The following is a 13,588-nucleotide window of genomic DNA, read 5'->3' as shown; positions in this document are numbered from 1 at the left end:
TGCTGTCTGGGTATAAATTTGACTTGACTGGTTAAGTTTTGGATGGACCGATAGACAGATGAACGGACAGATGGATGGAAGGAAGGAGCGATAAAGGGATGTACAGTATGAACAGATAGATAGATGGATAAATCGGTGAATGAACGGATGGATAGATGGATGGATAGATAGATGGATTGATAGAGAAGATGAATCAGATAGATGAAGGGAGATATAAGTGGATGGATGGACTGATGATGGATGGATAGAAGAATAGACAGAGGGATGGATGGACAGATAGGTTGAATGATGGACAGATTAATGGATGAATGGACAGATGGCTGATAGATAGACGGATGGATAGATGAATGGATGGACAGACAGATGAATGGACTGATAGATGAATAGACAGATGGATTAATAGAGAGAAGAATAGGAGGATGCAAGAATAAACGGACTAATGGAAGAGTGAACGGACTGATGGATGAATGGACAGATAGATGGATGATAAATAGACGGATGGATAGATGGATGGACGGACAGATGAATGGACAGATAGATGAATTGACAGATGGATGGACAGATGAATGAATAGATGGATGGACAGATGAATGTAAAGATGGATGGACAGATGAATGAATAGATGGATGGACAGATGAATGAATAGATGGATGACAGATGAATGGACAGATGGATGGACAGATGAATGAACAGATGGATGGACAGATAGATGAACAGATGAATGGACAGATAGATGGACAGATGAATGAATAGATGGATGGACAGATGAATGGGCAGATAGATCAATAGATGGATGGATGGACGAATGTATGGATGAACAGACAGATTCTGTATTTATTATTTTATATATCAAACAGTGTTCTGGATTCTTCTTCTGATATCCACTTCTGCTAAGTCAGACAGTATTGAGCGCCGCCAAGCTGCAGTCTTCTGCAACAGCAGATGCTCTTGCCATGTGATTAAAAGCCCAAATCTCATTAAATGGCCAGTTTTCCTCACAATGGGATGGTAAAGACAAGAGATTAGTACGCTGCTCTGTTTAGACTGACAAAAACACTTGCATGCCGTCAGTGCAACAATGTCTTCACAGATACATGTACAGCCATTCATTCGACTTCAAATGTTTGATAGACAACAAGTGTGTCTGGGTGTGAACAGGCCTTTAGAGCTGGACAGTTTTTGTGTGAGCATGTGAGTATTACCAGCCGACATCAATTACATTATATAATTCACTTTAGACTTAAGTCACAAGACCATTCAGATGACAACAATATTGCAAACTAGATTGTGAAAAATACTTTGTGAAATGTCTGAAAGGACATTGTGAGTGTTTCCAAGGACTCACTTTATCAGACAGGAGTTTCTTGCTGGCTTCTCCAACAGTTCTGATGGCATTATCCACGTCTCTCTGCCCCGGCAGACAGCTTACAGAGCGGCTCAGTGCCTGAGTAACAGCCTTAACTACCTGAAGACACACACACACACACTCCAGTCATCAACACTTCAGTGGCTTCTCCAGTTATGCAATTTTCTTTTCAAAATAATAAGCGCTTCAACCTTCAGCAGATCTAATCTCCCATCAGCAATTAAGAGGGAGGTTCTGTTACTGAATTTAAACCCACTCTGTTGAGCTTTTCTTATTAAGTGTTGGTTTAACCTGGGCCAATCTCTGCTGGGTGTCAGGGTCTCCTGGTTTGGCAACAGCTCTCTTGGTCTCCTCGATGAGGCTGGCAGATTTGTCCATGACATCCCCGGCGCAGTCCAGCATGGCGTTTCGGGCTTGAGGGTCCTCGGTGTTGGCGGCCACTCCACGAGCAGCTGAAGCCAGCGAACGCAGAGCCTGAGCCACGTCACGGGCAGCCATACCTGCAAAACACACGCACACAGACTTGCGTCGTGAGCTAAGATCTCTGACCACCATGGGCTCTATTTTAGCAATCTAAGCTCATGGATCAAAGCGCACGGTGCAAGTGCACTTAGGTTGATCCGAAACCACATTTGCTAGTTAAGACGGGAAAAATGGTTGACGCTCCCGGCGCATGGTCTAAAAGGGTTGTCCCTATTCTCTTTCTGAGAAATGGGTTTGTTTTGGGTGTAACATGTAGGGCTGTAGTCAACCAAAGAAATCCTTAGTCGACCAAAGTCTTGTCCTGCGCAACGATTAGTCGACTAAAAAAAAAAAAAGTGATGTTTTGATTAAACATTTTTTAAACAATTGTCATTGAGCATTTATAAAACAACAACAAAAAAACATCACAAATAAATAAAACTATAATAATAATACAGTTCTTTGAAAATTAAGTGATTTTTTAACTGCAAAAAGTGAAGAGCTCTGTCCTAGGTCTATAGTAACAGTCACAATCGCGCACCTGACCACACCACACGCTGCAAAAAATATAACTGCTATCTGCCACATAATGAAAAATCCCAACAAAAGCTCTCGTTTATACAGGCTTTATCTTCTTCTTTACTTTCAAAGCTATGGGTTAACTTTAGTCCTGACGATCAAGGCGTTTTAAAACAACACACAAAAAAACAAATAGCCTAAAAACAATCCTAATAATAGGCTGTAGGACCGCGTATAGGTTTATTTTTGGTTTGTTGCATTATTTAGGCTATTTTCAAATGCGTCACGTGTACAAATAAAAACGAAAACATTAAGAAAACACAATCTATTGAGTCAGCATGATTTAGCCGTTAAAAGGCTGCTCACGTCTTTTGCGCGCTCAAGTTCGATTTCAAATGTCTCATAATGGAGCATCGCGATCGCCTCCCTCCACAGTCTTGTCGTCTTTGTTTTAAAATGCAGCCAGACAAAAGATTTAGATTTCCTGGACATTTTGTCAACTAAAGCCAAAACAAGCAGCGTTCTAACTGAATGAATACAGCATCCCTTACCGAGCGCGAAGCAGCAGCGCAGCCAGCCACACGTGCGGTTCCCGAGTGTATTATGTGTGTGCGCTAAACTGTGGCGCAGTTACAAAAATAGCCTAAATTAAAGCATTTTAAAGTTGGGGACAAAACATAGGCTAATTATGTTTCGAACACAGTAATAAATAACTGCTTATAAAGGAATAAATATCAAGGAGTAAATAATTGAAAAATTCTTTCTATTGGTAAAAAAAAAAAAAAAAAATGCAACTGGTCGACCAATAAAAATGTCAGTCAAGACGGCATCGACCGATTAGTCGACTAAACGACTAAAGTTGACAGCCCTAGTAACATGCAATAAACCAATCAAAGTCTCATCTCCCATTCCCTTTTGAATACCAGTTGAACAAACACATAAAGGTGTTGTGGCCCATCTGTACGCCCATGGGCTAAAGGTCTAAAAACGAGGTGTGAGTTCAGGCATGTTGTTGGCACGTTGCTATTTTGAGCAACTGAACTAGACTGCGGCATTGACCAACTGAAACCTGCTCTAAAGTCAAAGGCTCAGTCAAGTTCAGTTGCTCAAAATAGCAACGCGCCAACAATACGCGTGAACACACAACTCGTTTTCAGACCAGCAGCCCATGGGCGCACAGATGGGCCACAACACCTTTCTGTGTTTGTTACAGCAGGGACAGAAGCACATTATATTCTACAGGAAGGGGGCCCTGCATAACACGGTACTGGACATGGATTTGATCATAACCTCTATATAGATTATGAAAACGCAGAGACAAGCAGATATAGTTAGTGGTGTGTGAGGTTGATGGGGTTTTACCTGTGTAGTTCTCATTGCCTTGAGTGGCTTCACTGTGGAGCTGAGCAATAGCAGAGCTCACGGCTTTAGTGCTGGAGCCCAGATCCTGAGAGCACTTCTCCAGCTAAACACACACACACACGTGTCACAAAACAGTGTTACAAGAACCCCATGTTTCTATTTTAGAAAGCATGCTTGCACAGGCCTAAGGCAAATAATTAATGATTGTGCTGGACGCATGTGTGGCCAGACTTTGACTGCATGTAGATAAACAAACTCTGTGTTATCTATCGACTCACCGTTTCTCCAGGTAGGGGTCTGAGTTTGCCCTGAGCAGCTGAAGCTTTGGCCTCCTGCATGTCCCTCTCCAGCCCCCGTACCACTGTGAGAGCGTTCTCAATCTCCAGAGGACCACACGCCTCCTGAGCCTGAGTCAGACGCACACACAGAAAAATTAGGCCACTAAGGAATCTGTACCCACCAAACTTCATAAAAATGGAACGTCCATCATTTTCAACATGTATTTCACATTTATAAAAAAAGAGCAAATTAGACAATCCTCACAGATGCTAATAATATCATTTTACACTCTAAGCACATTTTACCCAAGTTAAAATCCATTCTGTAGAATTCAACAGACTTTTCCCAAAAATAAAACACAGATTCTGTCTGTGTTTAATTATAATGTAAATGATTTAAGCTAAAGGAACACTTGGATTTTGACTCACAATATACATTTTTAGAACTGAACTAAAATTCACTAACATTACATTGGGTGTAAAACTGCAGTGCACAATATGAGGACAACAAATTTCAGTTTAAATCAGTGGCTCTCAACATTTTTGACTCCAAGGCATTTTGCCCACAACAATATTATTTCTGTAATATTATATCGACAGTATATAAGGCTTATTATTTTTAAATATATATTTTCTAAAGAGCTGAATGGTCTTCAGGGATCCTTTTGATGATCCCTGATAATTATGATATATTAAATGATATTAACAACAACATATTTTATAATTTAAATAACAATTAAACAAATCAAAGAAATATTACAATTGCAATATTCAATTTTACTGTAAAATAAACATTTAATAATAACAATTTTATTTGACAGAATAAAATTGCAATACGTTTTTAACCAGAGATTCTTTATTTGGGTGGGAAACCACAGGGAGACCCAAAAGCTTCTCTTTTATTGACGACAGATTTATAAATCATTTTGGGAGTTTGTTGGTGCATGTAGCATTTTCAAATGCATGTTTAAAAGCGACCCACATAAGAAAAGCTTGATGACAAACACAGCCCCTGTAAGTGGCCTCTGAGCCGGTGTTACCTTGAGAGCGGCCGTGCGGAGCTCAGCTAGAGCGCTGGCCAGGTTCTTGGCGCACTGACTGAGCTGCATGGCAGACGCCTTGTCACCGATGGTGGGACCTGACGATTTGGCTGCGCTCACCATTTTCGCACCGGGCTGATGAAGAGAACAAACATCATGTGCTCAGATGAGGCCAGTTTGCTGTTTCTAACAGGAAGTGAAGGTCTGAAGAGAACGCACCTGCAGGAAGTTCTGGCTGGCTCCGATCAGGGCGAGTTGAGCGCTGGGACTGTCGGGCTGAGACTGACTGCCTCTCACACCCTGAACCAGCTGAGGGATCTGATCCGCCACCGCCTGTGGAGCACATACACATGTGGGATATTCCTTCAGGCCTTGTTAGATTAACCATACAACTGTTTTGATTATTGCTCTGCCTGCATTGACCCCATAGAGAGCCTAAGTCCCGCCCCTCCGCTTCCGGCTCATGGGACCTTATTTCGGAAAAAATATGTGTGGTAGTCAATGGCGAGAGACAACTTATCTTTTTATTCCGTCTGAACTGTGCCCGGAATTACACATATGATGTTTGTCAATTTAAAAGATAATTCTGAAAGTCAAAAACGTCGCAGTTTGTCATAAAAGAGAAGAGTAACTTTTGAAAATCGCTCAATGAACTACATCTCCCAGGAAGCGAAACAACGAGCAAGATCCGCTGCTCGTGCGTGTACAGTCTGGTACAAAACACTGGCATGACGGCGTAACGTTACGATTATAACGTAAGACTGTAGAAACAATGACAGACATTAGCCTCAGTAAAGTTAGCTTCATTCATTGGGAGAAAATGTGCGCCTTTGGGATTTGTAGTTTTTGTAATTACGTATTTTCACAGTCTTATACCTCAACGGTTTTACATCAAACTGCGACTTTCTTTACTTTAAAATGTATCTTTTAAATTGACAAACATCATATGTGCAATTCAGGGCACAATTCAAACAAGATCAAAATATTTGTTGTCTCTCGCCATTGACTACCATACAATATTTTTCCTAAATAAGGTCCCATGCTGGTCGACCGGAAGGGGAGGGACTTAGGCTCTCTATTATATGAGAACTGAGCTGAGCTGAACGATGACATCCCTGTTTTCTCCAGAGCGGCTATATATAAATGTTGTTTTACAACACAAATGAACTAACTGAACTTACTTAAGCTGGACTGTGATGTTTCTTCTGGAAGCAAACTTTGTTGCATTATTTTCTTGTCAATTTTAAAGCTGCTTTAAGTGTGACTTTTGCCGTTTTATATTCCGCATCTCCAACCCTCAGTTATACAAGTGTGTGAGGCGGTTGCTCTGTGAACTGGTCTCCGCCCTGCAGAAGAGCGGTGTGTCTGTACCTTGCAGCTCTGCACAAGCAGTTGCTGGTTCGCTGGGTTCTTGTTGGAGGATGCGACATTCTGGGCAGCAGCGACAGTCTGAGTGGCGGCGGCGGCGGCCTGTTTCGCTGCGTTCTGAAACACACACACACTTATTTATAATGAAGCTAAAAATCCTTCAAGGAAAGTCAGGTCACTCGGTGGCCGTATTTCCAACGCCTCCGGCCAGCTATTTCGATTATGCAAGATTTCAATCTACTTGAATGGGGGTTCTTGCCAAACTCACATTTAAAAAATGTATTTTAAATCAGCAATAAAATCTGACATGAAATGACCCGTTAATGTTGTTTTCTATCCTCAAATAGCATACAAAACAAAACCCCAACAACCTACATTTCAGGTTGGTGCAGCCAATGTGCATCTGAAATCTCAGGATTGAAAAGTTTAAGTGTGCATCTCAGGCCTGTTTCCGTGGAAACCCGGCGGTGGGACTTTTTCAGCAATATTACGTGTTGCACTTTCTCCCATTCATTGAGTAAAATGAGTCGATCAAAATCTGGAATAACTTGTTTTAATGTTTTTTTTTTTTTTTTTGAAAGAAGTCTCTTCTGCTCACTAAGGCTGCATTTATTTGATAAAATATACAGTAAAAACAGTGAAATATTACAATTTATAATTACACTTCACTATATATTTACATAGAAAAAGGTTATTTATTCTCAACATCATATTAGAGTGATTTCTGAAAAATCATGCGACACTGAAGACTGGAGTAATGATGCTGTAAATTCAGCTTTGACCACAGCAATAAATTACATTTTACTATATATTTACATAGAAAACAGCTGTTTTAAACTGTAATGATACTGTAATGATATTCCACAATATTAATCCTTTTCAGTATTTTTTAATCAAATAAATGCAGCTTCTGTGAGCAGAGACTTCTTTCAAAAACATTTAAACAAGTTGAAATTAGGGCTGTCAAACGATTAATCGAGCTGTTACACCGGCATAGACATATGCAAACCTCGGTGATAACGCACCCTCGATGACAGCTACAGCCAGGCAGAATGACTTGTTGGGTTGATGATGATGTTAGACAGTGGCCTCCAGTCACAGATAAAGGTACAAACGATCTTACAGATTATTTATGAAAATAGCTTGGCAAGCTAGCTAGGCTAACGTTTGCTAACGAGGAAAAGATGTGTCCATTTGGCAACAATAAATAAATAAATAAATGAATGAAATCAAATAAACGGATTCATGTTCTTCATTTGTGTCCATTATTTATCTCATTTTCACATTGCAACGGGCAAGGCTAAGGTAACGTTACAGCTAGAAAGTATACATAATATCGACCAATTAGTGTTTTTAAACCATTGAAAGAGGTCAATATAACAGCAGGAGAACAATTATGTCACATAACATTACATTTAGCTCAGGAAAGCCATTTAATGACCATAGCATGTTAATTGAATAGAAAAAATAGCAATATATCACATATTTATTATATTTTTTTACTTATGTCATTAAATAATTGTTATTATACGCGAATGTCCGCGTCTTGTACTCGCCCATGAAATCTGTAAACCGTACGGCACCAGACAGGAGCAGTCGACCCGGGGTATTCGCAATGTTTTCTCTTCAAAATTGAAATTTTACTGCCACCATAGAAACAATTTATAACGGAAACTGTTTACCCACTCGACATTATGCAGGGGCTAACGTTGTAACGTTAGTGACAGTCGTAAATCGCGAGCTGTTTATTCCAGTGGACGCAAGTTGCAACTAAAACAATAGGAGGCAATGGTGCAACGCTACCCAGCAACAGCTCAGTAATGGCGCCCGCTTACTTCCGGTAGTTTCGCCGGATTGGTCTATACTGTATATAGATTTATATATAATTTATATTACATATAAATATTTTATACATAAATAATATTTTTTTTCTCAAATATACATGCATGTGTGTGTATTTATATATATACAAAATAATTATACACAGTGCACCAACATATATTATGTAAACACAAACTTATTTTGGATGCGATTAATCATGATTAATCGTTTGACAGCCCTAGTTGAAATTATTCCTGACTTTGACTGGTAAAGTGCAGTCTCTCATAATAGCCAGATTATATTACTGGCTGCATGGTATTGTTCATTCATATCACAGCTGATTTCACAAAACAAAGATTAGTGTCATAAGACGACATTTTTTTTCATTTAACAATTTCTGTGCGAAATATATACTACTACTACTACTAAGTAACTACAATAAAATGTTCATTAAAACACATTTTTGACATTGACAAAAACAAAGTAGCGACAGAGACAGACAGTTCTAGTTGGTTATTAAGTTATTTTGGTTGGTTACTAGACATTGCTATGTTTTTTTTGGCTGGTAGATGCCAGGTTAGAGCTAGTTCTCTAGGGCATTCCTGGAAAGTTACTAGAGTATTTTGGCAGTTTGCTGATAGGACAGGCAGACAGTTAGATAAAGAAACAGACATTTATCACAAAGAATTAAGCAATAAGTCTTGCACTGTTCTTTTTGCTGCAGATAATAAGCAAGCTGGAATGCCATAAAACAGAGACACGGGTGACGGGTCTGTGGCAAATAGTTCTTCACTCTCACAGGCTGCAACAAGTCACTTGTGAAACTGCACCTCTGAGCTATACATACTGCAATATGTCAAAACTTGAGCAGTCTTTTTCCCTGCAGCCTTTGGCAGGATTTAAGTTCACAAGCTGCAAAACAGCATATAATTTTACCCAAATAGGGCAGCGAAAAGATGTTATAGTTGGCAACACTTCCAGAATTCATCTCAGTACAGGCAATGATTTTCAAAAGAGAGTGTGACCTAGTGTTGTCAAAAAGTGCTGACTTCGGTAATGAAATTGAAAAAACGTGACGCTTTGAGCGCTGTTAAGCGGAATCGTAAACACTTCCGATTGGCCTCTGTGTTCATGCTCTCATCGGATATGTCTGTGATTGGCTACAATGATCTTCGCTTCAAAAGCATGTCAATGACGCTCTTCACCTTCACCTGCTTGTGCTTTCAAACGCTCCCGCTCCTGCACAAACACTTCCGTTTGCTCTCAAACCCTCCCAGGCGTTGATCCAAAGAGCGCATGAACACAGAGGCCAATCAGAGGCGTTTACGATTTCGCTCAACAGTGTCACATTTTGAAAATTTGGTACCGAAGTCAGTACTTTTGAAAACACTAGTGTGACCTCAATCACATCTCACTGTCAGTGAAGCTTTGGGCTTGCGTGGTTTAGTCCTCACCTCCAGCTTGTTGACGAGTCTCTTCTTAATGGCGTTCTGTGCGGCAGCATTGGTGGCCATGCGCAGACCCTCGGCAGCTTCACGCAGCTTCTGCTGCTGCTCCTCACTGTCCGGGTTAGCAGCCGCTCCCTGATACACACACACAAGAAACATCACACTACACTCACAGAGATCAGTCTTAAAGCACACACTGGGCCGTCTCCTGTCCCACCTTTGCAGCTTCCACCATCTTGGCCGTGGCGTCGGCCAGGAGTTTGGCGGCGGACAGGAGTTTGCGGGAGTTCTCCAGGTCTGTCTCGCCCTCCGCGTCGGCCTTGATAGCATTGACCAGATCTGAGGTGGCCTGAGCGAGGATTCGCGCCTGCCGCACCATCTCCCCTGACACACACAGCAATGCATTTTAGTTCTAAGAACTCCTTTTTCAGGAACTAATTAATCTCTTACATCTATAGGAACTACCCCTGACATTAGTGATGCTGATCGGCCGAACCACCAGCACCCGCCATTTACCAAAAAAGTGTGTATACACACAGATTATAGCTTATATATTTGTTTATATAGTTTAAGTATGCATGAATATGCATGTGTTTATGTATATGAACAATTGAAATTTTAGGGCTACTGCTAATTACGAAAACTGAGGAAGAATATATTTTACACTATAAACAACTTTTTTTCTGTGTTATGTGTTATGTAGTGCTGTAGCGGCGCGTCGATGACGTCAAAATTGCGGCGACGTCATATTTTTGTGTCGACGCTTCTTTATTTATTTATTTTTTGCATGTTCCCGGCGGTCCAGCTTGCCACACACACGTGGGAGACCGAAACATTGCGGAATAGAGGACGAAGACAATTAGAAGTGAATGTGCTATCCATTAAATGAATCACACACAGTAAACAAACCCTTAAAAAAAAAAAAAACTGCAATTTAGACGCGCAAACTGGGTGCCGGTGTGGTGAGACGTACAAGCTCGGGCAGATTCGGCTTGAAGTCGTTCATCCCGGACGCGGCACCGCACGCGCTGTTACAAAAAAGGCGTACACAGCCACAGTCTTCCTGGTCTTGCGCACCCTACGCGTCATTTTTGCCGCATGCACATTCGCGCTCGTGCGGAGTAGCCTATAAACAAGGCTTTACTCCGTGTCAGCACGCGCTCTGATCAGTAGGTGCAGAAACCTCTCCCGATTCATGTCCAGTAGTAGCAGCCTCCGATCGCACCACTAACTCCGCCTCCATTTCCCTCCTCATCTGATATTAATCAGGCATGTGATTGGCTAATGACAAAAAAGCAGGAAAATGTACCGAGTGCCCCCCCCCCCTCCAATCAATATATCAATATCCCAATATCTTTTCCGCAAAGTGAGAGCAAATGTTCAATCAAAGTCAAATATAGTCTTCACTGTATAAATTATACATTGATTCTTATTAAAGCTACTATTACAGTTCTCAGTCAAGAGCAGTGAGTGATTTCCTCTGTGTTTTGTTGTTTAATTAACATTAAATAGATAGTTCTCCCAAAAATTAAAATTTTCATCATTTACTCTCTCAAGTTGTTTTAAACCTGAAAAAGTTTCTTTCTTCTGTTTAAGTTATTTAAGTTATTTGGAAGAATGTGGGTAACCAAACAGTTGATGTACCCCAGTGATTTCCATAGTAAATTTTTCCCTATGGAAGTCAATGGGGACCAGCAACTGTCTGGTTACCCACATTCTTCAAAAAATATCTTCTTTTTTGTTCAGCACAAGAAATAAATTAATACAGGTTTGGAACAACATTACAGTGAATAAATAATGACAGCATTTTTTATTTTGGGATCAACTATCCCTTTAAGAACAAGCGGCTGAATTTGTATTATTATGGCTACTGTCACTTTAAAGGGCATATTGCAGGTTAGAGGACCCAACGAGTCAATGCATAGAAAAACAATGTAGGAACTAGATTTTCTTTAAAATATACGTATAAACACGCCACAGAAGCTTCTGCAGTCGTTTTTGTGAGAAAATTTTACTTCCGCGTCTGAAAATGGGCGTGGCGGGCGTGACGCAATGAGCGGGAGAGCGGTCGATTCACACAACAGGAAAACAATGAATCGCAATGACATTTCGGACGCTGAGGAAATACTCGTATGACGGATCAAGCCATAAAGTTATGAGCCTGCTATGCTAAAGAGATCAGGGACAGGCCAGGATAATGTCAGACAGAATGGTCAGAGAAAAATTGAGCTGTGATGTGAGGAGAACCAGTGGAGAACAGGACAGGTGCCTTTTAGGTGAGAGACGTGCTTATAGTATACACGTTCGCTAACGATATACACTGTGCTCACAATATTGTACAGATTATTATGATCCTATAACAGGCCAGCAGACATTAGTATGTTTAGGGTAGATTTATATACTATTAAATGTATAAAAACTTTACTTGAGTATATTTCTATACTAAAAGCATAGGCTATACTCGGGTAAATTTTTAATACATATTTTTCACCTTGGTTATAACATAAACAGAACATTAAAGGTTTGAGTATTTAAACAACCAATTTTGTTTTTCAATTACAAGTTTTATTTAGGGCATGACATGACTAAGTTACCTATATAACACTATTTGATGCCATTGGTAGTATACGACGATCAATATTCTTGCTTCGGCATACCATGTTGAACTCCATCATATTGCCGGGATGCTAATCATTTGATCTGAAGTGAACGCTACACACGACCGTGTTTTCCGAGCCGAGAGGAGAAATCCCGTCTCTTCACCTGCTCAAACCGCACCAGGAACGAAAGATAGGCTATATAGCACAGTCACTTTTATTGTAATGGAAACTTGTGGACTCGATCTTGAAGTCCTGACAGGCTGGAGTTTTTGCAATCTCCACAAACACAATATTTACCATGACGATGATAAATTAAAATGCAAAAACTAACGAAAGCACACTGACTGACGAGCGCTCTCACTGAACACCAGCCTGCTCTCACTGAGCCGAGGCTGCGGCTCCCTGCTATGACGTCAAATGACGCGACGTTGAAAAAAAGCCGTTTTTACTAGCAGTCCAAGAAACGCTCACTTTATCTTCTAAATTAGTGTCCTTATGTTGTTTTAAAACATTTTAAATCCTGCATTAACTTTTCATATGGTATTTTCATACAAGGTTATCTATAAATTTCGATTTTTTTTTTTACCTGCAATATGCTCTTTAAGACCTGTACGCGACACGTCTAATATACACGGAGCATTTGACAAGCAGATTTCTCTCAATTTTCTCGGTTTGCTTTCAGTTTAGACATAACCAAATGTTCTTATGTAAACCTTGTGTGTATTTGAGAGTATTAGCGAAATAATACTCGAAAGATAACTTAGTCCAGCAACCAGGCGCTGTTAGACAAGCTTCTTGAGAAATTGAAATTGAGAGTGCATGTGCACGTCGGGTGTTCACGCTCAGAACAGCGCATCAGCAGTGAATGACATCTTTAACCGACAAGGCTTTAAAGCACATGCAAATTAACTTTTGTGAACTCGCTGAACAGATGTAGCCGTTCCTCTGCGTTAATATTGCGAGTATTTGTCGCGTTGTACACTAATGCTGTTGAGACGGAGGTGTCAGGACTGCAACTGACAGAATGCACGATACATATTGGAGCAAGGATCATAGCGCAAATTTGAAATATATCGATATATCGCGCAGCCCTGGTGACCTAACTGTGATGTTCTTGTCAACTGACAACGATACCAGCGCGAGAGCGACTGAGATACGAAATTGAGCAGGTGAACAAGCTGCACCAATTAGACATTCTCTGGCTGAACGCAAATACGTCCTTGTTGATACTTTGAAAGGAACTTTCTGTACGCACGTCAGCCAGTTATGGGTTATGTCCTCATATCGTCTCCTTTTCACTCCGGCTGCCGACACCCGTCCCCCT

The 13,588-nt window shown here is 40.6% G+C and overlaps 1 protein-coding gene across 2 annotated transcripts in view; it reads right to left on the bottom strand.

Moving 5' to 3' along the window:
* tln1 (talin 1) overlaps positions 1-13,588 on the bottom strand; it is a 113,103-nt gene that overhangs the window by 40,667 nt on the left and 58,848 nt on the right. For both annotated transcript variants that reach the window (XM_089126421.1, XM_039677036.2), the window contains 9 exons: positions 9,882-10,048; positions 9,671-9,799; positions 6,399-6,512; positions 5,247-5,360; positions 5,028-5,162; positions 3,988-4,116; positions 3,710-3,812; positions 1,658-1,866; positions 1,346-1,465 (listed from right to left, as the gene is read on the bottom strand). In XM_089126421.1, coding sequence (XP_088982547.1) covers positions 1,346-1,465; positions 1,658-1,866; positions 3,710-3,812; positions 3,988-4,116; positions 5,028-5,162; positions 5,247-5,360; positions 6,399-6,512; positions 9,671-9,799; positions 9,882-10,048 — 1,220 coding nt within the window. The remainder of the gene's footprint in view (positions 1-1,345; positions 1,466-1,657; positions 1,867-3,709; positions 3,813-3,987; positions 4,117-5,027; positions 5,163-5,246; positions 5,361-6,398; positions 6,513-9,670; positions 9,800-9,881; positions 10,049-13,588) is intronic.

This window comes from Pimephales promelas, chromosome 23, assembly GCF_988280905.1.
Source record: "Pimephales promelas chromosome 23, fPimPro1.hap1.1, whole genome shotgun sequence".
NCBI lineage: Eukaryota > Metazoa > Chordata > Actinopteri > Cypriniformes > Leuciscidae > Pimephales > Pimephales promelas.
This window is presented reverse-complemented; position numbering and strand designations above follow the sequence as displayed.